Source organism: Populus nigra, chromosome 4, assembly GCF_951802175.1.
Source record: "Populus nigra chromosome 4, ddPopNigr1.1, whole genome shotgun sequence".
NCBI lineage: Eukaryota > Viridiplantae > Streptophyta > Magnoliopsida > Malpighiales > Salicaceae > Populus > Populus nigra.
Genome location: NC_084855.1, coordinates 4,326,353 through 4,350,872, shown reverse-complemented (window position 1 = coordinate 4,350,872; position 24,520 = coordinate 4,326,353). Strand labels below are relative to the sequence as shown.

Below are 24,520 nucleotides of genomic sequence, written 5' to 3'. Positions count from 1 at the left end.
TTAAATTTGATTTATATTTTGAGTATTTGAATTATATTTGTCAATTCAAAATTCTAAAATTTTAAATTGTTATTTGTTAGAAGTTGTGTTGAGATTTATACATGTTTAAATTCAACATACTATTTTTTTTTAACATAGGTGTTCGGGTCAGCTTGCGCGCACCTCAACTAATCTCATAGGTCCTAAAGTTAACAACCATATAAGCCTTCAGTGGTCCTGAGATTTATGAGACTCGAACTGGTGACCTTTAAAGAGTTAATCTAAGACTTGACCGGCTACACCCCTCATAATTACATACTAAAAAATTTTAACATGGCATATTAAGAACTTGCCTAATTAAATTGATAACTCGTATGTTAACCTATTAATCTAAATTATTTTTCAACATATTAGAAACTTTGCTCAAAATAAGAAAATCACATTATCAAATAGTTATTGATTATTGAAAAAAGATAATTTTTCATAAAATCTCAATCACCAGATTATCAGTATTCAATATAGCTCACTTTTCTACATTTTAACACTAATATAACTAGAAAAATGATTTTTAAAAAATTCTTTATGTAAAACCAAACAAGCAAGGGTAGAAAATCACTAGTGTATATTAGATTAAATACTATACTAAAACTTCTAAGTAAAAGACTGTAACAATGTTTTTTTTTCCTCCTTAAACCTTTTGTTTTCAATTATAGTCTTTTATGCCCAATTTGTCAAACTTTTGTTAAGCATTGAATCAATTCAAAAAAATAATCAAAATGTAAAACAAGGAAAAAGGCCATTGTGAATCTAAAATTACATTGAAAAGTTTTTTTTTACCCTCACACTCTCCATTTTATTCCTTGTATAGTTATGCAGTTTTTGCAATTTTAATTTTGATTGAAAATTTATTTTCTTTTCATTATAACCTTCGAGTTTGTCACAGGAAAGAGTCGTCGCATCATAATAATATAAAAAAAGGTCATTGATTTGACCACATTTTAAAAATAAAATATTTTGATATTAATATTAACATAATTCATTTGATGAGCGGGTTCTCATTAAGATTTTTTTAACCTTGATTTTATCTAAAAAGATAGATTGGAGTCAAGAGGGGGGAGGGTGGATATGATTTGATTTTTATTATTCAACTATTTTTAGAGTTTTTGGCTTGTTAAATTGGTTTTGGATGGTTTTAGGAGAGTTTATTAATTATGTTTTGGGTGAAAATGGTTTGAAAACATCCCCACTTAATTTTTTAGGCACCGTAAAACAGCTGATGTGTCGTCTTTTATTTTTTATATATAAAAAAATGTTTTTTCTTTAAAAATAGATGTAAATAACAAATAAGATTTCTAATATATTTTTTTATATATAATCATATCATGATTTTTTTATATTTTTGTCTTCAATCATATACAAAATACTATCATATGTTAAATCAAGTTGATTTAATATATAATTTTTTTTAAAAAAATATTATTTAAAAGCTAAATCGGTTATCCAAATTGCATCCGAACTCACACACTTGGATTGTATTTTTTTTTTTTATCATCTAGGTTTTTTGGTTGTCCCTTTATTATTATGTTATTTCTTTGCATTTTAATTTTTCTCTTGTCCAGCCTGCAGCGGAGGTTGAGGCAATAACCTAGTAATATTTGCGCTTTCAAGACCAGCCAGAAGCATGTCAGGGAAGCCCAATTTACTTGGGCCTAGTCACTGAGCCTGATCATAGCCTGGCAGCATCTTTCAGCCCAATGAAGAACCGAACATGATAAAACACACAAAGTGGATAAAACCACGAGTAAAAACGGGAGGAGGTGTAAGCAGAGAGCTACGCTGATGAGGTGCAAAGAAACAGGATAATTAAAGATGCAAGTCCTTCTTCTTCAACCCTGTAAGTCTCTCACTCTCTTCAGCTATTCACTACCATCCAATACTAACAGCTTAGTTATCACACATAAGAGGAGCATAGTCCATCATAACAAGTGTGCAAAACCCCCCTGTTTTCACTCATTTCGTAGTCTTGGGACACTTAAAGCCATTTTTTTGTCTAAGAATTCCCAACTTTGGAAAAGTTCCCTCGTTACATTATGCTCCCAAAATGATGTCTTTGATGATTTTTCGAGTACCCAACTGCCTGAAAAGGAACGGGATGATAGAATTCAAGTGAATGAGGAGCTTGAATTGTTAAATAAGCCATCTCCAGTGATTTTTAATAATGGTTTGGATGTAGAAGCTGATAAAGAATCTGAGAAACCTGGTAAAGATGAGGCCTTGGCGCCTTTTTTGAAGTTCTTCAAGTCTAATGATTCATTGGATGAAGTGAGTGAGGGTGAGCGTGATTTAGGTGTTGTAGAGGAGAGAAGTGGTGTAGATAATGAAGACAAGGAGGCTAGGAAGATTAATGTGGACTATTATGAGCCAAAACCTGGTGATTTTGTGGTTGGAGTTGTGGTTTCTGGCAATGAGAATAAACTTGATGTGAATATTGGGGCAGACTTGTTGGGTACAATGCTAACAAAGGAGGTGCTGCCTTTGTATGACAAAGAGATGGAATTTTTGTTGTGCGATACAAAGAAGGATGTCAAGGAGTTCATGGTTAAAGGGAAGATGGGGATTGTTAAGGACGAGGTTGCAATGAGTCCAGGCCCCCCAGGGTTAGGGAAGCCGGTTGTGGAGATAGGAACAGTGCTGTTTTCAGAGGTTCTTGGAAGGACGCTTAGTGGAAGGCCATTACTTTCTACCAGACGGCTTTTCCGGCGGTTAGCTTGGCAACGAGTGAGGCAGGTTCTTTTCTCGCTTTCTTCCTTTCCACTTTGTTTTTTTTTTTGGTGCTGAAATAGCTTCTTGGTAAAATTCTTTAGATGATTCAAAATGAATTTTCAGACATAAATAGGAATCCCTTGTTTGTTGTTTGCGTTTTTCTTTCTGAGAAAAAATATGTCGATTGCCTTTGTAATTGAGTAAAATAATAAGATAGTTTTTTTTTTCAACGCATTTCTTTGCAGCTTCTTACTGAAATAAAAACAATCAGATTGGAATTGGGCCTTTAGAAATTAACTATGAAATTGAGGATTATTGTTGACATCTTACTTTGTGTCAGCAGATCAAAGATTTGAATGAACCTATTGAGATTAAAATTTCAGAATGGAATACCGGGGGCCTACTTACGAGAATTGAGGTCTGTGTACCCTTTATGTATTTGATTTGTGTGTAAATGCATTGCATGCATAGTAATGATAAATTTTTGGAATTTGCTCTTTCAGGGATTGCGAGCTTTCCTTCCAAAGGCTGAGTTAATGAACAGAGTGAACAATTTTAAGGAGTTGAAAGAAAATGTAAAGTGCAATACCCTGGAATTTCTGGTTCTGAATTACTTATAATTTTTGTTTTTGTTAGGTGTTGATGCTTTAATCATTTAATAGTTGTTGCCACGTTGCGTCAATCATAAGAACTTGTTCCTGGAATAAAATTGTATAAAATGCACAATCTTCTGCCTTTGGATTTACATTTCCATATTATACACTCTTTACAATGATTTTCCGAAGCCTGGTGCATGTTTGTGGTTATTCAAGGCACCTGTGCGGATTAATTTTCCAAGGCAAGGCATTGATGTTTCTATAATTAGATAACCTATCTGGATTTACCTCTGGATTTGATAGTAAAATCCTTGTCAATGCACCTAAAACGGTGTTCCTTTCGGTCCACTTCATCAACTGTCTTGCTATAGGCCTCCCGTAGGTTGTGTCTTGACTATACTAGCTTGTTATCTATGAATTTTGTTCTTGAATTTTTATTTTTTTTTGCCAATCATGTGCTTTATTTTGTTGCATCTGTTGGATGCTTCTTGTGGTTCACTGGTTTCATCATGGTGTAGGTGGGTCGCCGAATATACGTGCTGATTAAACGAATAAATGAGTCAAATAATGAGTTAATACTCAGTGAAAGGGAAGCTTGGGTCAGTTTCCTTGTGGCATTCTATTTTACTTTTCTCCTTCTGTTGTTAAGATTTTGATTTTGGCTAAAAAAAATTTCTAATGAAGAAGCTCTATGAATTTGTGTACAAAATTGCAGGAAATGATAAACCTCCGAGAGGGAACCCTTCTTGAAGGAACTGTTAAGAAACTTTTTCCATACGGAGCCCAAGTAAGAATAGGTGAAACTAACCGTAGGTGAGTTCTTTATACTTGTAGGTTGCAATTTAGTTTATATATCACAGCGTATTGCTCTTCACTCGTAAAGAAGTATCCTAATATTTATTGATGCATTTCAGTGGGCTGCTGCATGTCTCAAACATAACTAGGACTCGCATTTCATCTGTCAGTGACTTGCTTAAAGTTGACGAAAAGGTTAAAGTCCTTGTTGCAAAGTCAATGTTTCCTGACAAAATATCTCTCAGGTAATTGAGGACTCAACTGCCGGGTTTCTTTCTCTGTTCATCCCATGCTTGCATGATGCATCTAATTTTCAGAATACTAGCCAGTCCAATGATAGAAAGGAACCATCAGAACCTTTTTTCGTGATACAATACAAGAGTGATGTATGCAAGACTTTTCTTTGTCTCTCTTTTTCCATATTTGGAAATGTACAGACACTCTAAAAATAACATGGCTAGCCTAAGAGAACATGAGAAGGTTCTGTGGTGCCAGTTCTGGAGAAAGATTCTTATTTATCATCATGAGAGATTATTTTCCTTAACAATTTAGGAACATTACTAGAGAGGAGTGACTTCAATGTATGGAAAAAGAAAAGGGGTAATGAAACAGTTTTGGTCCACCAAAAAGTCAATTTTTTGATAAATTTTGGTCAGCCAGCAAAATCAGTTTTGTTTATTTTGCCAGTTCTTTAGTTACAGAATTATGTTGTTCATTGAGTTGTGCATTGCAATGGTTACATAAGATGTGGAAGTCACTTTTTATGGGCCTGGTATTCTCCTATGGGCAACAAAGATTGCTATCTAAATAGCACAGAATATGTCAATGTATGCTTTTTTTCCCAGAACATCCTAAATTTACAATTTAATTGTTAAATGAATCATGTATTTAGACACCAGATGGTGCCCTTCACCTCTTCAAATGAGTTTCCTCCTTCCTCTTAGTGTTTAGCTATTTGTTGCTGATGGAAACTCTTTTAATTCCCTTTAGCAAATTTGACTCTGTAGGGCTATGGATCTTTGATTAGTGGAACGATCCGATCATAAGTCCTTGAATCTCTGTGAACGAATCTTGATATTGTACCCTCTACACATTGAACCTGACTTCTTTTGTTTAGTTTATACACCTCACAACTGTGCTTGCAGCTCTTTTGAATTTCTTTCCCAAGGAAGCTCGGAGGGATTTAGATGGCTTTTACTTGGTTTAAATTCTGTGTTTACTGTGCCTTCTATGGGACTGTTCAATTGTTGCTAACCTTAACATTCAAAATCTTTGAAGATTTATTTGCATATTTTCACCAAATCTTTCTCTCGTTTCTTTTAAACTTGTAAAGTGCCAAATAGTGGTACCAAGGTAACGACGTATTTTGCTTGCATGTACCATGCAGTATTGCTGACCTTGAAAGTGAGCCTGGTCTGTTCGTATCAAACAAAGAGGTCGGATATTTTCTGGGTTTTTTACTTTTTTCATTTAATCCTGTCTTATATGAGACAGAGTATGAGTTTCATTAGTAAAATTTGTGTTTTTTTTTTTTTTGGACAGAAAGTGTTTGCTGAGGCAGAAGAGATGGCAAAGAAGTATCGGCAAAAGCTTCCAGCCAGTTCAACAAATTTGAAGCCAGAAATCCCACCAAGCAAGAATGCCCTATCTTCTGACACTGAGGCAACATTATATGCAAACTGGAAGTGGTTCAAATTTGAAAAGGAGTGAAAGAAGCCGGATTAATTTTGAACTTCTGTACCATCCAACCAGAACATGGAGGACTTGGGCCCGGCTCTTCTCTCACCCTAAACTTAAACACGGCTCATCATGGCAAAAGGGAAGAACTCTTATCAGGCCATTATTCTCTACGGGCACCGCAAAATAATTTTTTGTGGCTTGTGACTTTTTTGTTTCTGATTCAAAATCAGATTGGAAGGTCCACGACGTCAGCATACGGCGATCACAGCATGGAAGCGCGTAGTTCTGTCCAATATGTAACATGCATCTAATCGTCCTTTTCATAATTTTTTAGTACCATACGGTTTTATTCTTCTACAATAAATTATCATATTCATTCATTTCCTCTGGTTTTACTTATTCAATTTGTCACTGACCGGAAAAAGGGCAAAGATAGTTTGAAATGGTAGTCTCTTTTCATCTATACGGAATTACTCCGATGAGGTTATGTTTGAGTTGGTTCATCCGTTTAGTGTTGTTATTAGATATATATATATATATCGTTGCTCTTAATGTTTCTTTTTGGTCCGTTTGATTTTATCATCATGTTTAATGCACGTTGTTTTTGCCTTTGCTGTGAAAGATCGTCTATGTTCCTCCACCTCGATTCCATCAAGAAAGTGATATTATAGCATCAGGGTCATAAGAATGGCCCTTTAAAATCTGAGTGTGCACCGTTGATATCCATTTGTTAAGAAAATATATAAAAAAATCGAGGTATGACAGCTTGACTCCATGGTATGGTGTGACAGCTTCACCGAGTTTTACTTATGCTGATGACCAGAAGAGAAAAATCGGTATTCAATCTTTGTTTAGCAGAAAGCTACGAGGACTTAGCAACCCTAGCCTGATCTATTTTTGTCTCCATGCTTTCTTCAGTTACTAAACAAAGAATGTCTTTCTTTTGTTTTCAGGCAGGGGGGTTTACAAGTATTGTTTGTAATCCAAGTAAGTTGAAATGGCCTAGGTAAATAGGGTTTGGGGCTCCAGGAATTTTAAACACGAAGAAAACATATAAAGTCAATCTGTAAAAGCCATCGCTGCATAATTATCTGCGCAAAGGATCTGTTTGCTAGCAACGGAAGCAAACTTTTGCTTAAGGATCATCAATATATTTTAATTTTATCCTATTTTTTTCTTGTTAATTCGAACCAACACTTGCATGTCAATCATTTTCAAGATGCCTGAGAACGAAATATCCTTCCGGACATGAGCTAGCCTTTTTGCACAAAACAAAATTAGTTCTAACCAAATTAAAAAATAAAAAATTCCACATTCCGTGTATCCAGCAACTCAGCCGAGTACAGACCCATCTCCATGCCTTGATTTATGCTTCTTTAAATCTCAGTGAAATGTCAAACACAGTATAGTAATGGAGTACAAGCCAAGCATCTATATACTTTCTGCTTACAGTTACTTACCTTGTTCCCGGGTCTGTTTGCCTTGCCATCTCTCTAATTATTTAGCTAACATAGATAAATGAAGAAGGATAAGAGAAATCCCTCCGATCACTTTCCTTCTTATCAAACTAAGAATACACTCAACCCCTCCCCTCCATACCCTTCTCGTTCTCGCAAACAGAGTCTAAAACAAATACTATATCTCATCATCAACTGCTTCCTATTCCCTTCATCATGAACCCTAACTATTTATTCATAGATGCATGATCGTCCGAGCTCGTAAATCATAATCAAGGGGGGGGAGACGAATTGATGAGATAAATGAGATTTCAATCCAGATTTTGTCTATTCTAATCATGGCTTGCATCATAAAGTATGCCTTGATACGGCGCCTTAAATTAAAGGTATACTTTTGGACCCCTTTTTTATGAGTCTTGCTCCTTAACAGGGAGCTAGCTGGACCTCTGCACCACAGTTTTTATATTATGTGTAATAGCTATTTGAATCCTGTTTTATTATGGGTTATAATTTTTTTTAGAAAAAAAAAACTATACATAATTTATTTTGATGTATTTTTTTATATAAAAAATTTAAAATATAAATTAAAAAGCCTATGTAGACATCTAATTAAATAAATCAAAAACTATCTATATAAATAAACAAAAAAAAATAGTTAACAATAACCAAATTTTTTTAAAAAAAATAAGATATGAATATACCAGTTACATAAAATAAGATATTTTTTCGGCCTACAATGTCAGACCCAGTAAAAATATTTATAATAATAATAATAATATATAACTTGTCTGAATATTTTTTAGTGTATTTAAAAAAAATTATGGTTTTTCTTCTATAGTAATAATATTTTTCTTTAAATATATTAATGATAATAATAATAATTTTTAATTTTACTCTTCAAATTCAATCTATGGTTGTTTTTCAATATTAATTTTTAAAAAAATTAATTAATTATTATATTAATTATAATACAAATAATAACATTTATAATAATAATAATAATAAACTTATCCAAGTTTAAGTGGGTTTGACTGAAACACCATATCTAAGAGCTTTTGGTCCCTCTTAAATGCCAGACTTAAAAGCCTTGGATCTGGCTGTAATCCGAAGCCATTAGAGTTGGGTGAGGACGCAAGACCCAAGAATATTGGGTATTGATGCGGACCCATTAGCCTAGGGTCTGGACACCTGACCCAAGTGTCTTGGGCAAGGGAGATTGTAAGACTTAAGGGATTTGGATCTACGTCCCTACTACTTCCAAGCAACTTGAGGCAGCCACCCCTTTCCAGACCCAAGTTTATTGGGTCTGAAAAGACATGTCAGACCTAAGCTAATAATAATAATAATAATTGATTTTACTTTTCAAATAAAATCTATATTTTTTTGGATAGTAATAAAATTTATTTCAAATTTAATAATATTAATGAATTTAATAATATTAATGACATTAATAATAATATTAAATTTTATAACCTAAGTTTTTATAGTTTCTAATCCCTTCAAATAAAACTTATTGTTTTTCTTCGATACTAATAATATTTTTCTTCAGATGTATTAATGATAATAATAATAATAATTTTACCTTTCAAATCAAATCTATGATTGTTTTTCAAAATTAATGATATATTTTTTTAAATTTCTTAATTATGATATTAATAATATTAATTATAATAAAAATAATGTTATTTATAAGATAAATAATATTATTTTTAATATTAATAATACTAACAATAATAAAATTTAAAATATAAATAATAATATCCTTGGATACAGCTACATAGTCAAACCCAAAGATATTGAGTTTAGCTGCCTAGCCAAACCCAAGATCGGTGGCATCCATGCACTATTGGGTCCTGTTTGACAACATGATTCACGCTAGTGTTATATTTTGGATGTGTGTTTGGGTTTGGTTTGGTAGTCAGATCCAATAGAATTGGGTTCTGCTGCTAAGCTAGACCCAACAGTTTTTGGCAAAGAAAACAACGCTGTTAATTGCAACTTTTTACCAAAAACACAGCAGAAAAATACCCCCCAGAGCGCTACAATGTTGTTCACAGTGAAAATTGACTAGTGAAAATAGTCAATGCCTACAGTGTTATCCATAATACAAATTATTCATGTCCACCCACATGCATTTTAAAAGAGCTCATCAGAGAATAAACACAAACAATACAATCTATAATAAAATCACTCATAATTTACAGTGATATAAAACAGTATAATCTATAATAAAATCACTCAGAATACCTGAAAACAGTATACAATAATTCACTGAGCCCTAGATAATAACAGATTATGCTATTATGTCTATATGGATATATGATACACGCACCCCTTTTACAAGCAAGTATTATTATTGAAAAAATATAAATTAATATTTATTTAAATCAAATGTATTTTTAAAATGAATCTAAAAAGAAAAATTACCGTGCACCCCAGTATTAAGGGTAATTATTTTCGGTTCGGTTCAGTTTTTATCAAAAACAAGTAACCAAACCGAATTGTTTTTAAAAAAACCGAAACCGGTTCAAACCGACCGGTTTCAGTTCGGGTTTTTAGGATAAAAACCAGTTCAACCCGGTTTGGCTAGTTTTTTTTGTTTTTTCCGGTTTGGCTCGGTTTTTATCTGGTTTGGTTCAGTTTTTTTCTGATTTGGATTCAGTTCAGTTTTTTCGATTCTAGATTTATAAAACTAAAACCGAACTAGTTAATTTTTTTAAAATTTTTAATTAATTTAATTAGTTTTTTTTTTATCACGATTCAGTTTTTTTAATTTTTTTAATTTAATCAGTTTTTTAATTTTTTAACTCAACACTGTTATTACTAACTTAACTGGCTAACTTACAGGGGCGCGGAATCAATCATCCACTGCAAAACATTTGTGACATTAATGAGAGAAGTGTCTCGTGCGGCTAAATTGCTAGGTAAACGCAGTCAAAACCTAAAACCCTAATAAAAACCCTAATAAAAACCCTAATCGTTACCTGTGCCCTAATATATTTCAAATCCACACCCATCTCCCCCCCTCTCTCTCTCTCTCGTGACTGTCTGTGTTTCATTATCTTTAGATCCCCACTCCCAAAACAAACCCACCTCCTCCTCCTCGGTAACCAAATCACTTGGATATTTCACCGCCCCACAGTAATTACACTGTAAAAAGAAATATTTGGGCCTTAAGCCAACTAGACGACGCTACCATGAAACTTCCTCTGTATCCACGCCACCCTTAAGCCTAACCCTTTTATTATAACAGAGGCCACGTTTAAGACCTTATAGTTTATGCAATGTATAGTAGACAGCACAGTGTGAGGAAAAAGACATTGAAAATGGTTGCTTACTCCGAAACCCTTTTACCTTTCACAATCTCCTAAGCTGCCTCACTCCTATTATCATCAGCCTCTTCTCTTCCCTAGGCGCCCTCTCCATTTTATTGTTTGCTCTCTTTTTCCGGTGGAGTTAAGACGGATGGCAGACTCCGAAACTCTCGAATCTTACCCCCTTACATGTCCTCTTTCACTGTTGGGAAGGGTGATTTCTGGTATTTTGTGGAACTGTTATTTACACGTGTCGACCATGATTGCTATCAGGTTGAAGTTTAAAGCAATCCTAGCCATCGGTTTAGTAGGACCCATTTGTCTTTCTGGCAGCATGCATTTATATTGAGCTATTTAGACAGCCAGGGTTGTGCCATGTCAGCAACCGGGTGGCCCACTGACCCGTGCACGTCCCCAACTATTGCCACGTGCATGTATAAGGATGGAGAAACTGATGTGAGCACCCAAGAGAACAAAAGGTCAACACTACCCCACTTGACAACAAAATGCTTCCATGCTGAAACAAGGGCAATTTGGGCTATTCATAAAGAAGCTGAAGCGCCCGCCCATGTGAAGTTGTGAACTGCTCTAAACTAAGAACTACCTATTTAAATGCCAAAGCATAAAAGGCAACCAGAAGAAGATTGTTCAAACTCCAACCTCAGCCACCATCCACCATCAGGTCCACCACAACCACCACCATCTCAGCCACCATCACCATCTGCACCCAGAAAACGACCATGGATAAAATGTGCAGTGTCAGAACTTGGACACAAAAAGCTTGATGATATCTTCATCTTGCTTACAATATTAGCACCATCACCACCGGCCACCACCTAGCTTTGGTTGCCTTTAATATCAGAGAGGGAATTTTTTCGGGTAACGTTTTCTTCACTTTGACTGTATCAGCTACTCTTCCACAAGAGATCTAGTGGCACTCTTCTTTTTGTACAGTTCACATGCATGGTTTCAACACTTTAGTGTAAAACTCAAGCATCCAAGGCCTCCACGGGAACTGCTCTCACATGCATGTTGTCTCCTGAGTGGACTTTCTTTCACCATCTCTGTACCTCCATTCACTATCACCATTTTCAAAATCATCAAAAAAATCCTCCTTTCTATTAACCCAAGATTTCTCAAATCATCATCGCTCTAATGGAGAAGCCAAACCACCATTCCCTCTTGTTTTGCTCATTCTTGGTAATGATGATAACCAGTACCAAAACATTTTTTGTAGTCTCTCTATCTTCTGATGGGGAAGCCCTTCTTTCTCTTATCTCAGCAGCAGACCAATCAGCAAAAGCATCCTCACCAATCCTCTCCTCATGGAACCCATCAAGCCCAACTCCATGTTCATGGCAAGGCATTACGTGCTCTCCACAAAATAGAGTCACTTCCCTTTCTCTCCCTAACACGTTCCTTAATCTTTCCTCGCTGCCCTCGCAACTCTCCTCTCTTTCCTCTCTACAACTTGTCAATCTCTCCTCGACTAATATCTCTGGCGCCATCCCTCCTTCATTTGGCCTACTCACCCATCTTAGACTCTTAGACCTCTCCTCTAACTCTCTTTCTGGTACTATACCACAGGAACTTGGCCAGCTCTCTTCCCTTCAGTTTCTTTACTTGAACTCCAATAAATTATCTGGTAGGATACCTCCCCAACTCGCAAACCTTACTTTTTTACAAGTTCTTTGCTTACAAGACAATCTCTTCAATGGTTCAATACCATCTCAATTGGGTTCTTTAGTCTCGCTCCAAGAATTTAGAGTTGGAGGCAATCCTTTTCTTACAGGAGAAATACCGGTACAATTAGGACTGTTAACCAATCTCACAACATTTGGTGCTGCAGCAACTGGTCTTTCAGGGGTATTACCACCCACATTTGGGAACTTGATCAATCTTCAAACTCTGTCTCTTTATGACACGGAGGTATTTGGTTCTATACCACCTGAACTCGGTTTGTGTTCAGAGTTAAGGAACTTGTACTTGCACATGAATAAGCTCACTGGTTCAATCCCTCCTGAACTGGGTAAGTTGCAAAAACTTACTAGTCTGCTTCTTTGGGGAAATGCACTATCTGGAGCAATCCCAGCTGAACTTTCAAATTGTTCATCACTTGTTTTGCTTGATGCTTCAGCTAACGATCTTTCAGGAGAAATACCTGCTGATTTAGGAAAGTTAGTGTTTCTCGAGCAGCTTCACTTGTCTGATAATTCACTTACTGGTTTAATACCCTGGCAGTTGAGTAACTGTACAAGTTTAACTGCTCTCCAGCTTGACAAGAACCAACTGTCAGGTACAATTCCATGGCAGGTTGGCAATTTGAAGTATTTGCAAAGTTTATTCTTGTGGGGTAATTTAGTGTCTGGTACAATACCAGCCTCTTTTGGGAACTGCACAGAATTATATGCTCTTGATCTTTCAAGAAACAAGCTCACAGGCTCAATTCCAGAAGAGATTTTCAGTTTGAAGAAATTGAGCAAACTTCTGCTTCTAGGGAATTCATTATCAGGGGGGTTGCCTCGCACTGTTGCAAATTGTGAGTCTTTAGTGAGATTGAGGCTTGGAGAAAACCAGCTTTCAGGTCATATTCCCAAGGAGATAGGCCAGTTGCAGAATTTGGTATTTCTGGACTTGTATATGAATCATTTCTCTGGTGGCCTACCTTTGGAGATTGCCAACATCACGGTTCTTGAGCTGTTGGATGTGCACAACAACTACATTACTGGAGAGATACCATCTCTACTAGGAGAGCTTGTAAATTTGGAGCAGCTTGATCTTAGCAGGAACAGCTTCACAGGTGAAATTCCTTGGAGTTTTGGAAACTTCAGTTACCTGAACAAGCTCATTCTCAATAACAATCTGCTCACAGGGGCAATCCCAAGGTCCATCCGAAACTTGCAGAAGCTAACGCTGCTTGATTTGAGCTATAACAGCCTCTCTGGTCCAATCCCACCTGAAATTGGTTATGTCACAAGCTTAACAATTAGTTTGGATTTAAGCTTAAATGGATTTACCGGTGAACTTCCTGAAACGATGTCTAGCTTGACACAGTTACAGTCACTTGATCTTTCCCATAATTTCCTTTATGGAAAGATTAGGGTTCTAGGTTCCCTTACCAGCCTAACTTCCCTTAATATCTCCTACAATAACTTTTCAGGCCCAATTCCTGTATCACCATTCTTCAGAACTCTATCTTCAAATTCATACCTACAAAACCCAAGACTTTGTGAATCCACAGATGGTACTTCTTGTTCTTCGAGAATAGTTCAAAGAAATGGATTAAAATCAGCCAAAACTGTAGCTTTGATTTTAGTTATTCTGGCTTCAGTTACCATTATAGTTATTGCTTCCTTGGTTATAGTCGTGCGGAACCATAGGTATGCAATGGAGAAATCTTCTGGAGCATTAACAGCTTCATCAGGAGCCGAAGATTTCTCCTATCCATGGACTTTCATCCCATTTCAGAAGCTTAACTTCACCGTTGATAACATCCTAGATTGCTTGAAGGAGGAGAATGTGATCGGGAAAGGCTGTTCTGGGATTGTTTACAAGGCTGAGATGCCAAATGGGCAGTTGATAGCTGTGAAAAAGCTTTGGAAAACAAAACAAGATGAGGATCCGGTGGATTCTTTTGCTGCAGAAATTCAAATTCTTGGACACATTCGACACCGGAATATCGTGAAGCTTTTAGGCTATTGTTCGAATAGGAGTGTCAAGCTCCTTCTGTACAACTACATTTCAAATGGCAATCTGCAACAGCTTCTGCAGGGGAATAGGAACCTGGATTGGGAAACGAGGTACAAGATAGCTGTTGGTTCAGCTCAGGGTCTAGCTTATCTTCATCATGATTGCGTGCCAACAATTCTTCACAGAGATGTAAAGTGCAACAACATACTTCTGGATTCAAAGCATGAGGCCTATTTGGCAGATTTTGGCCTGGCCAAACTGATGAACTCTACAAATTATCATCATGCCATGTCCAGAGTAGCTGGGTCTTATGGTTATATAGCCCCAGGCAAGCATCCCTGATTTCTAGAACTCCAATATATTTTTTCATGTTTTCTTTAGTTGATTTGTCGTCATATGCTGATGGAATCTTGTAGTGTGCTGTTCTATATAATTCTTATTTCATTTGCTAATAATAAATATATTTCCATGATCATTGCAGAGTATGGATACACCATGAACATTACAGAAAAGAGTGATGTTTACAGTTATGGAGTGGTATTGCTAGAGATCATAAGTGGCCGCAGTGCTGTTGAGCCTCATTTAGGAGATGGATTACACATAGTTGAGTGGGTGAAGAAAAAGATGGGAAGCTTTGAACCAGCTGTATCGATACTAGATGCAAAACTTCAAGGTTTGCCGGACCAAATGGTGCAGGAAATGCTGCAAACACTAGGAATTGCAATGTTCTGTGTGAACTCTTCGCCTGCAGAGCGCCCCACCATGAAGGAGGTGGTGGCATTGTTAATGGAAGTAAAGAGTCCACCGGAAGAATGGGGAAAGACTTCTCAACCTCTAATAAAACAGTCATCGAATCAAAGTTGAAATAATTTTGGTCCTTGTTTTTCTTTGCTTCCAAAGTAATCATTGATTGATTCTCTTTCTATCCCAAGAAGACAAGAGGAATTGAAGAGTGTGCTTTGGGTATTGTTATCAGATTTAGCTGGTGGTCCTGGATGGGTTTCTTGTACAGTTGTAGAAACAGCAATGTGGTTGAATCTGCTTCATCCTTTGCTTTTTCCCATTTACAATTTTTTATTTACATGCAACTCTATGCATTTCCTTTTTGCCCGCGTCGATGTTACTAAAGTTCCTGAATTGCTGTGAAATGTGATCTGCTGCTTATGCCCACAGGATTAGATTCCTAAATTTCAGCCAGAATTTAGGTTTGTGTGGTGCTTGCCACAGCAGGTGGCAGTTGAAACAACATCATAAAATAAATTTCAACTGGTAACTAGGAGACATTCAAGCAAATTTACTGACAGCACATAATGACATATATACAAGTAGCAAGATTCATGCAACAGCAAGAGAGCACGAGACAGAAGTAAATGAAAATAGATCCTCAGAATCATATGAACATTCGAGGATGTCCAAAATGTGGGACAGGGGGATTGTGTCTGGCCCTGTTCGATTGAAGAAAACAGAAACGTTAAACCTATTGCCGGTGGAATTGCTACTCAACTCGGAAGGACTCCCCATACATGTTTTTGCATGTAGGGCCTATGATGCTGATAAAAGCAGACAGATAGAAACAGGCCATGCTTTCCTCCTCCTTCCCCCCATGCCTCAACAGGCTAATTTGTATCCCCTTTCTCACTATTCTTCACATGGTCAACATCTCCCTTTTTTCATGAGACAAGTATCGGGTCAAAAAGATCTAATAAGAAAATAATTGCTGCAACATCCCCATTTCCCTCTTGCTCAATGCCCTTTTGGCTATTTTTTTTTTCCTGATAAAGAGAGAAGAATCCGTTGTTTAACTTAAATTCAGAACCTCAACATGATAATACCTTGATGTAACGTGAATAAAGAAATAAAAAGATCCATGATTAGTTCAATAAGCTTCCCTTTTTGTTTCTTTCATGGCCAGGTCAATCTTTACAATCCCAGGTATTATGGGCCAAAGCAATTTGAAGTAGAAATGATGTATGCAGACCACACTCTATGGACCACATTCATCGTGTATTTGCATTGGAGCCTCCGCAATGGTAGGCGATGAAGCTGCAAAACTTCAATTAAGTATTTTGGGTTTTTCATGGGCTCGACTGGAATGTTTGGGCTTAATACTGAGCTGGAGATAATCTTAGATAGGGAATTATATGAGAGAGCTTCTATTATTTTACTTTTAGATTTAACAAATTGCTTCCAAAGATTCATATCAAAATAATGCAAGTTGATGAAAGTTTCTTTGGAAACAAAAAAAAAATATTTTGGCCGGTGTCCCACTTCCAATAAAATGCAATTAAATCTAGTATGAGGTGGCAATAAAAATATATAGGTATAGAACTTATAGTATGTTCTCCAAAAATAAGTAATTTCTACTGGGTCATTATACTCTTTTTAGGTTCATAGGGGTTTTTATTGATTGAAATTTCCAGTTATCTTGTAATCAGCTTTCTAACAGCAAGAATCTTGTGTCTATATACGCTAGAGATTTTTACATGTTAACAAGTATCATGCAACCTGTTACTCTTGAAACAAGCAATAAATGGCGCAACCGATTCTCTTGGAAAATGTACAATTATACTTCACCCAAACGGCTAGAATATATATATATATATATAGAACGAGCCCCGACAAGAGGTGATCCTGACAGAATCGTTCGAAAAGAAAAGAAGAGGTAGACAAGAAGACAATCAGTTCATGCTCACCACATGAGAAGCCTTTTGTGTCTTCTCTGGTCCAATTCAAGTTACCTGGTTTTAGTTGTAAATAAAATGAATGAAGCTACTAGTTGCATTTGGTGCTTTTCAACTTGAACATGGCCTCTGGTGACATCAAGTTGCAGAACTTGCTGCTTGTCCATACTTGCCAGAAGCTGTCCTGAAACATTGCAATCAAAGAAATATCATATAGAAGTTAGGGCTCACAACCTTCCAATTCGAGTTCAATTTCTTAGCGACTTCTTCTTTTTAGACCACTAAGCTTGTCCCCAAAAGCCACATAATGGAATTTCTTTTCTCCACATGCATTTTATCTGTTTCTGATACCATTTTTCTTTTGCTCTTTCCTTTCCTTGTATGCTTTGCTTTTTATATGGGCTGCAATTGCGCACATCTCTCTCCGTATCAACCAAATAATCTTTGAAAACCATGGACTGCAGTTTAACACGCCCTACTGTATTAGCATACAGCCATCTCTGAGAACCAATCGGCAAACTCTGATAAATTCCTTGGATATTCTGCTCCTGTATAACTACTGTTAGTGAAGCACCATGTTACCTCGTCAGCGCCTAAACAATACATCCAGTAAATTCCCATTACATGTCAGGAGACATTATCTCACCCCTCATCAACTACAGATATTCGCTCTTCCGAAGAGCCATCCCTCGCTAAGGTTTCTCAGCGCGCCCTCTTCTGGTTGAGTAAATTATGCATTAGTCCCTATAGTTTTGTATAATGAAATGAATAGTCTATCTAGTATAAAAAATAATTAATTTGTCCCTATGTTTTAAAAGCTGTATGTAACTTGACATTTCCTGTTATTTCTCAATTTATTTTTTATTTTAAGAAATAGAAAAAAGAAATTCGATCATATGGAAAGATTGATGAGAAAAAAAGATATTAGAAGGTCAAGTTAATTGCTTTGCAAGGAAGACAATGAAACTCAGTTTACATTATTGTGTAGTTTCCACGAAATACTGTATCATTCATTAGAAATATTTTCCAGAAAGTGAAATTTCTAGTCACTACCAATGGGCAGCCTATGAATTGCTTGCTAGTTCATGGATCTAATTCCAGAAGAATACTCTAAATTCTTTGACTCAACACTTAGTTATGCCAGATAACTAAAAGTGACCAACTACATATCATGCCATACCAATCTACAAAGCAACATCCTTCTTCGTAACAACAATGACATTGCTGCCTTCCAAAATGAGGTCCACAATCTTTCCCTCTCCATCTCAACTTTAACCAGTATTGGAAGTATAAAGAATATTAACGCTAAACATACACTCTATAACATGATTGTGTGAAAGCATCGGAGGGTAAATTGTGGATCAGCTATAAGCAAGTTATTTCAGCATGAACTAGGAAATCAATAACATGAAAAAAGCTCTAAAGAGATGAAGCCTCTAGTTTATTTAAGAATTCAGGTGCTGGCTAAGGAAAATGGAAGGGAAATTGAATAAGTTTAATGTTGTTGGCAATATCTATCACTGGTTACTGAAAAAATGCCCCATTCATGAACTAAATTTACTTCCTGCTGATGTATTAAAAACTTTCCAGCACCCGTATGGATCTACCTGTCTCAAAACGAAGATATAAACACTGCTATTTGAGCATTCTCTGTCACATCAAAAGACATCTAAAGGCAGGCAGTTTGAATGTAGTCGTATCTTTTTGCTATTATTGCATGAAATTGTAACAGGCAACAAGAGTGTACATGCTTACAAGTTGCATTTTTCCATCTTAGTCTCCAACGTTTTTGGGCTTTTTACAGGATATGTTCTGCAAGATTTCGTAGTGTACACTGTGCACCATGGAAAAAAGGACAATAGATGGTTAAAGACATTCCTAATCCTTCGAAATTAAATGTGGCTTTTAGCCTGCCATATCGGTTGGACACTTTGAGATCCAAACCCACTTGTTGAATAGCTGCCCAAAACTTGACTCTCTTGTTAGAGGCCACTGTTTGGAAGAGGTATCTATATCCATTGTGTCTAAAAATCAGTCTTCTTCAATAAACAGACTACAACTCCAGGGTGTGGTCAAGTCTACAAGTGGGAGATAACTGGGACAAAGAGGTGAGAGCAGTGCAAAGGAATAACAAGGACCATTGATCTCAGGATTGAAGAAAACTGTAAGAATTCAGTGTTTGACAGTAAAAAACATACAACTCTGAATAAAAAGTACAAGAAACACACTGTTAGTGCCTGTTACTCCAGTACTAGGAACCTTGATGCAAGCAAACTTTAATGGAGTTGAATGTATTTCTTAGGCATTTCAGAGTACTCCATGGCAGATCCCTTCTCCTTGCATATTACCTATGAACTTGGCCTCATTGCCACTAAACCACAAAATGCTTGAGTTGACTGTGGCAACGTGTGGGCTCTTGATATTTTCTCCTAGTTCTCAATTTCAACCTTACATATCAATGTATCATCCTAATCTTTGGTGGGTTCTTATAAGCAAGAAGCTACTCATTGGATATAGTTAAAGGCATAAACTGCATTGGGGCATGATAAGTTCCAACAACAGCAATGTTTCCCCATAACATTTATCCATTTGTTTTGCTCAAAATAAAATCCGTAACATCAATAATAAGAGAGGTAGACTTACGTAAACAAGCTCCAATTCGTCAGTCAAAGCATGAACATAATAGAAGCATGTGACCATTCATTGCATAGGCCTCATATTGTCAAAAAATGATTCTAAGCTACATAAAACAATATCTTTTAAGTCAGAAGGTAACAGAGTTTCCACTATTAGTACCATTGACATTATTAAATTTGAACTGATCCATTATTCAAAATCATCTTCATTTCCTACCGTAAATATCCCAGGCATCATAACAAAGCCCTTTCCACCTATAACATCAATATCAAAATTATCCTCAATGAGAACATAATACATTGCAAAACCCCAAAAATGGAAAGCACTAAAGAGAATTTAAGCGAAGACTCATTATCACAAACCTCGTTAATCATCTAACTGCTGAAGCTCGGCCTTTAACTGCTCCATCTTGAGCCCCATTGACCTTTGCAAAGCTGCCTTTTCACTCTCTGGCAATTTCCCTAGTAGTCCTTCAAACATGTCCGTAACTTCCTTCACTGCAGCCCTTGCACACTCAGCCTCTTCATCAAAATAGACAGTCTCTTTTGACTCCGAAGCCATGTCTATCTCCTCTCTTGCCTCTGCAAACTTGAGGTTTATCATGTCAACTTCTCTGTCGACATCTAACAAGGGAACCGACTCATCTCCAGACTCAGTACTGTGTCCTCTCCGATTTTGGTCGGTCAGGGACCGAGCTCGAGTGTTCGGCCTAAAAGGGTGTGTGAAAGTATGGAGATTTGAGACAGGGGTGTGAAGAAATTTGGGGTTTGGAGAGTCGATTGAGTTCGGAACGAAATAGGTTGGAATCAGAGCTCGCGACTGGAGGGGGAACGGATTTGTGGGTTTCGGGGAACGTTCAAAGGGGCGTCTCAAAAGCAATTGGAAACGAGAAATCTGCAATCGCTTCTGCATTTTCACTGAGCAAGAGAGCAGACACCCAAAAGAAATTCTCTAGGCTAAACTCTAAAACCCCAAGTCCCAACTCCCTTCTCTAACAGGTTTAGACTGGGCCTAGGCTATATAAAGATTGAAAATGGTCTGGATGAAAGGTGTGGATCTTTCTTAGGTATGCATCGTAAGGCCCTTATCAGTATCAAAATGGGTCATTACCGTCATTATCAAACCACCGATCAAAAATGAAAAAAAAGCAGCAGGTAGGTATAGTTGGAACGATGCATTAATGCTGTACTACGGTGATCGATTAGGCGCTTGTTTTGAAGTAATATAGACGTTGTTTTATAAAGATTTTTTTTTAATTTATTAAAATAATATTTTTTAATTTTTAATAGTATTAAAAAATTTTAAATTAAAAAAAAACAATTTAACCGTAATTATGATTTTTTTTTCAAATTAATTTTTTTAGCTTGCTTTGTTACTTTAAATTAATTTATTTTTTTTACAAGAATCATGAAGAGTAAAAAAAATAAAAAATTATCTCAATCTAAAATCTAACAAATCCTCCAAATCCAGCAACCCCATTTGGCAAAGATAAGCCTTATAAACTCTCTCAAAATCACAGAGAATCAAGCATCAAAAAATTCCCATGGCTCGCGAACTTCACTTGAAACAAATACCACCAAGTTCATCAGAAGCTGGCCTGACTGCAGTGACTCTTCTCTTGTGTGCATTTGCCTTGTTCGTGTGTGCTTCGCATTCACGTAAATGGCGTCGATGGAGTGCTTTTTATGGATCCTTTGATCACGATCCGGTAATACAACTCAACACTGAAGATACGATGCTGGGCACAGGAGTAATTTACGGCATCCATGCAGGCAGTCGTGATGATAGCACGTTCAGTGGTGAACAAGGAGCTCCAGTTTGGAAGAAGAACATGTTCATGGGTAATGCCAGCTACCTGACTTTTCAGGCGTCATCATATATATGAGTTGATTCTCTGTGATTTTGAGAAGAGAACGTAGTCACCCCTGCTAAAAATCCTCGTCCACTACTCACCTGGAAGTGAGAAAACGCCAGGGCTTTGAAAATTCGGCATCGACATATGAGTTGTCCCAAGTGGTGGCAATCTTCACAATTGCTTCAATTAATATGGCCGCATAAAGTTTTCTACAAATAAGAATGTTTATTACAGTTATGTACTCAGTGATTGCATAGTTTGACAGCTGCAAATCTCGGTGCTTCCTGGAAAGAAAGAAAAAGAAAAAAGCGAAAAAACAACATAATCCTTCATAATAATCATGGCAAATGTTAAGGCTTGCTTCAATTATTTTAACTGGTTTTTGCAACTAATGGAGAATCATAAACAATCAGGTGTTTGAATAAAGCATGAACAATCAATTGTGTTCATCATCGGGTTGAGTTCCTGCGACCGGACAGTGAGATAGGCGTTACATGATAGTTGAGTTAATGTCCAAAAAGGAGTTTAGCACATTTTCTCAGCATTCAATGTCAAATTTCATCAATAGGCACTCCGTTTCAGTTCCCTTTCTACCAATTTTTTTGGCAAACAGAAACTATCTCCTTTCCCGGTCGGGTTTTACGCGGAACATCCATACTCTCGGAGAGGCGCGTTCACATGAAAGAATATTTTCTACTAATCTTAATACACTGATTTATTGCTAAGAATATTAAATATATATAAAAAAAACAAAACGTGATACAAGAAGAATGAGGAGTACAGCTGTACATGTCAAAGGAGGAGAAATGCTAGAGTGACGTGTTTGTCACCAGCATGGAGCTTCAAGTCGAGGGAAATACGGGGAGCCCCACTACACTCTGTACCAGAACCATAGGATTCAGCGCGTATGAAATCAGCAGAAATGGGGAGGAGCTGGATTTGCCTGACCAAGTCAGCCAATACCAAACAAGAAAAAAAAAGCGCCGATGAGCGGCGGATGAGAAATAGAGGGAAAATCGAAGGTGATTTGAGAGGCGAGTAGCCGAGTAGCTTTACTTTAAGATAAAAATGAAAAGTTAAAATGTTTTTTTCCAAAAAAAAAAAAGTCATTCGTAGTTCAAAACATTAAAAATAAATTATTTAAATATTCATTTTTTATTAATTAAACTTTTTCAATATCTTTTCAGAAAAGAGAGTAAAAAATGTTAATATTAAAATATAAATTGGTTGTTTAAAAATACGAAATGCACTGCAAATTTATCTACTTGAACTATTGCCACTCAAATTCCGATTATTTCGAGTGGGATTTGTGGCTGCCGTTGACTTGACTCAAGTGATCAAGAACAACCCTGAGCAAATATTTTTAATTGATTATCAATCTTTCCATTCAATTCAAGTATTAATTAGACAGTATTAAATATATTTGATATTGTGGTACAAAATATTTTAAAAAAATATTCTTTTATTTTAAAAAATAAATTTTTATATCAACATATAAAAATAATCATAAAAAATAAAAAAAAATTATCAATTTAATATCTTTTTAATTTTTAAAATGAACTCAAAAACAAAAATTATGTTTTTTTCTTAAAAAAAAATAATAGATGTGTGTAGCCATATGCGGTGACAAATCAGGCCACGGGCCCATTTCCAGCAGCTGGCCCAAAATTCTAAATATTGGCGCCAAATACTCAAAATTTAAACCTCCAGAACCCCCTCCCCGCCAAAAAAAAAAAAAACATTTCAAAACACAAACCCCAAACAGATCGAGAAACAAAAGCGAAAAATTCCTTTCCACCCAGAAGAAGATCATGCAGACGATTTTCATCGCCCTGCAGTGCTACCAGTGCTCCACGATGCAGGCACCCTCATCTCTCTCTTTCTCTCATTTTTACCAATCTTTCTGTTCATCTACTCATCCCCAGACATAAACCTTTTTTTTTTTTTTGCGTGTCCAGGTGAAGCAAAAGAAGAAGAGCAGCAACAAATGGACATGCGTAGTTTGCAACCAGAAGCAGTCCGTAAGGAAAGTCTTTGCTCAAGGTTGCATGGCTAAAGACCTCCGCAAGTTTGTCCAATCATTCAACATGTCTCGCAAGATCGCTGACGAACAAGACTCCTTCGATCAAGATGCAGCGCTAATCCCAACATCAGAAACTGATCATACTGGGTTAAATGAAGATTGCCAGAGAAAGAGGCGCTCTGATTGGACCGAGTACCTTGATGCAGAGGAAGATTATAATATTAAACAAGAGGACGAAGGTACCTGTACGTGTTTCTTTTTAAGTGTAATTGTCTTAATTTTGATCAATTGATTGAATGGTTGAATATAATTTTGGGTTAATGTCGATCATGGCGCTCTTGAGAGGGAAATTGGAATATGGTAACGCAGGAGAGGAACCTGGGCCAATGGTCGTGACAGAGTTGCCCAAGGAGATGTTTAAGAAACCCAGATTGAAGAATGATTTTGGGCAGAATAGTGGAGATCATGGCGATGGAAATCTGTACAAGCCGGTTTTTTCAAAGAGAAATGCTAGCAAAATTCCCATGTCTCGAGGTACTGGAATCGTAGTAAATGAATTCAAGAGATTCCACCTGTTTTAAGTTTCCTAGTTTTAATTGTTTTGGTTAACTTTGAGTTGCAGACAAGGAATCAAGGAAATATCGGTCTACAAAGGCTGCTGGCAATTCAAAATGGAGTGATTGCAGGACACAGGTTGAGGAGGAGGAAAGGATTTCCCAGCCGACAACGGGGAAAACCAGGGCTTCCAAATGGAAAGATTACATAACGCAAGATGAAGATGGTTTTAACTCTGGGAGGGGGAGAAATGTTGGAGCTCACCACCAGAACTGTGGTGATTGGGAGAACATATTGGATGACGATCAGAAGGTAGAAGATGATGTCCACCCAGACTTCATGTAAACATCTTTCACTCTGTTCAATACTCTTTCTATATAGGTCAGGGACCAAAATTAACTGAAATTTGGAAGCTTTGAGCTACTTGTCATTGATATGGAGTGCAGTTGATCTCGTTTGAGATCATGCTTTTACTTCTTTTAGAGGTTTAATTCT

The 24,520-nt window shown here is 36.6% G+C and overlaps 4 protein-coding genes across 4 annotated transcripts; 3 read left to right on the top strand and 1 right to left on the bottom strand.

Moving 5' to 3' along the window:
* Positions 1–1,793: 1,793 nt before the first annotated feature.
* On the top strand, positions 1,794–6,193 carry LOC133691192 (protein PIGMENT DEFECTIVE 338, chloroplastic-like). The gene is made up of 8 exons (XM_062111591.1): positions 1,794–2,766; positions 3,086–3,160; positions 3,246–3,317; positions 3,857–3,937; positions 4,054–4,151; positions 4,253–4,378; positions 5,521–5,569; positions 5,676–6,193. The coding sequence occupies exons 1-8, from the start codon at positions 1,849–1,851 to the stop codon at positions 5,841–5,843; spliced, it is 1,587 nt and encodes a 528-aa protein (XP_061967575.1). The 5' UTR covers positions 1,794–1,848; the 3' UTR covers positions 5,844–6,193.
* Positions 6,194–11,224: 5,031 nt separating this feature from the next.
* LOC133691573 (LRR receptor-like serine/threonine-protein kinase RGI5) lies at positions 11,225–15,384 on the top strand. Its single transcript, XM_062112138.1, has 2 exons — positions 11,225–14,602; positions 14,756–15,384. The coding sequence occupies exons 1-2, from the start codon at positions 11,740–11,742 to the stop codon at positions 15,136–15,138; spliced, it is 3,246 nt and encodes a 1,081-aa protein (XP_061968122.1). The 5' UTR covers positions 11,225–11,739; the 3' UTR covers positions 15,139–15,384.
* A 4,251-nt stretch (positions 15,385–19,635) lies between these two features.
* LOC133691409 (embryogenesis-like protein) lies at positions 19,636–20,773 on the bottom strand. The gene is made up of 2 exons (XM_062111902.1): positions 19,955–20,773; positions 19,636–19,846 (listed from the first exon to the last, which is right to left on the bottom strand). The coding sequence occupies exon 1, from the start codon at positions 20,502–20,504 to the stop codon at positions 19,959–19,961; it is 546 nt and encodes a 181-aa protein (XP_061967886.1). The 5' UTR covers positions 20,505–20,773; the 3' UTR covers positions 19,636–19,846; positions 19,955–19,958.
* Positions 20,774–23,194: 2,421 nt separating this feature from the next.
* On the top strand, positions 23,195–24,503 carry LOC133691598 (uncharacterized). Its single transcript, XM_062112177.1, has 4 exons — positions 23,195–23,309; positions 23,406–23,709; positions 23,840–24,004; positions 24,093–24,503. The coding sequence occupies exons 1-4, from the start codon at positions 23,259–23,261 to the stop codon at positions 24,368–24,370; spliced, it is 798 nt and encodes a 265-aa protein (XP_061968161.1). The 5' UTR covers positions 23,195–23,258; the 3' UTR covers positions 24,371–24,503.
* The last annotated feature ends 17 nt before the right edge of the window (positions 24,504–24,520 follow it).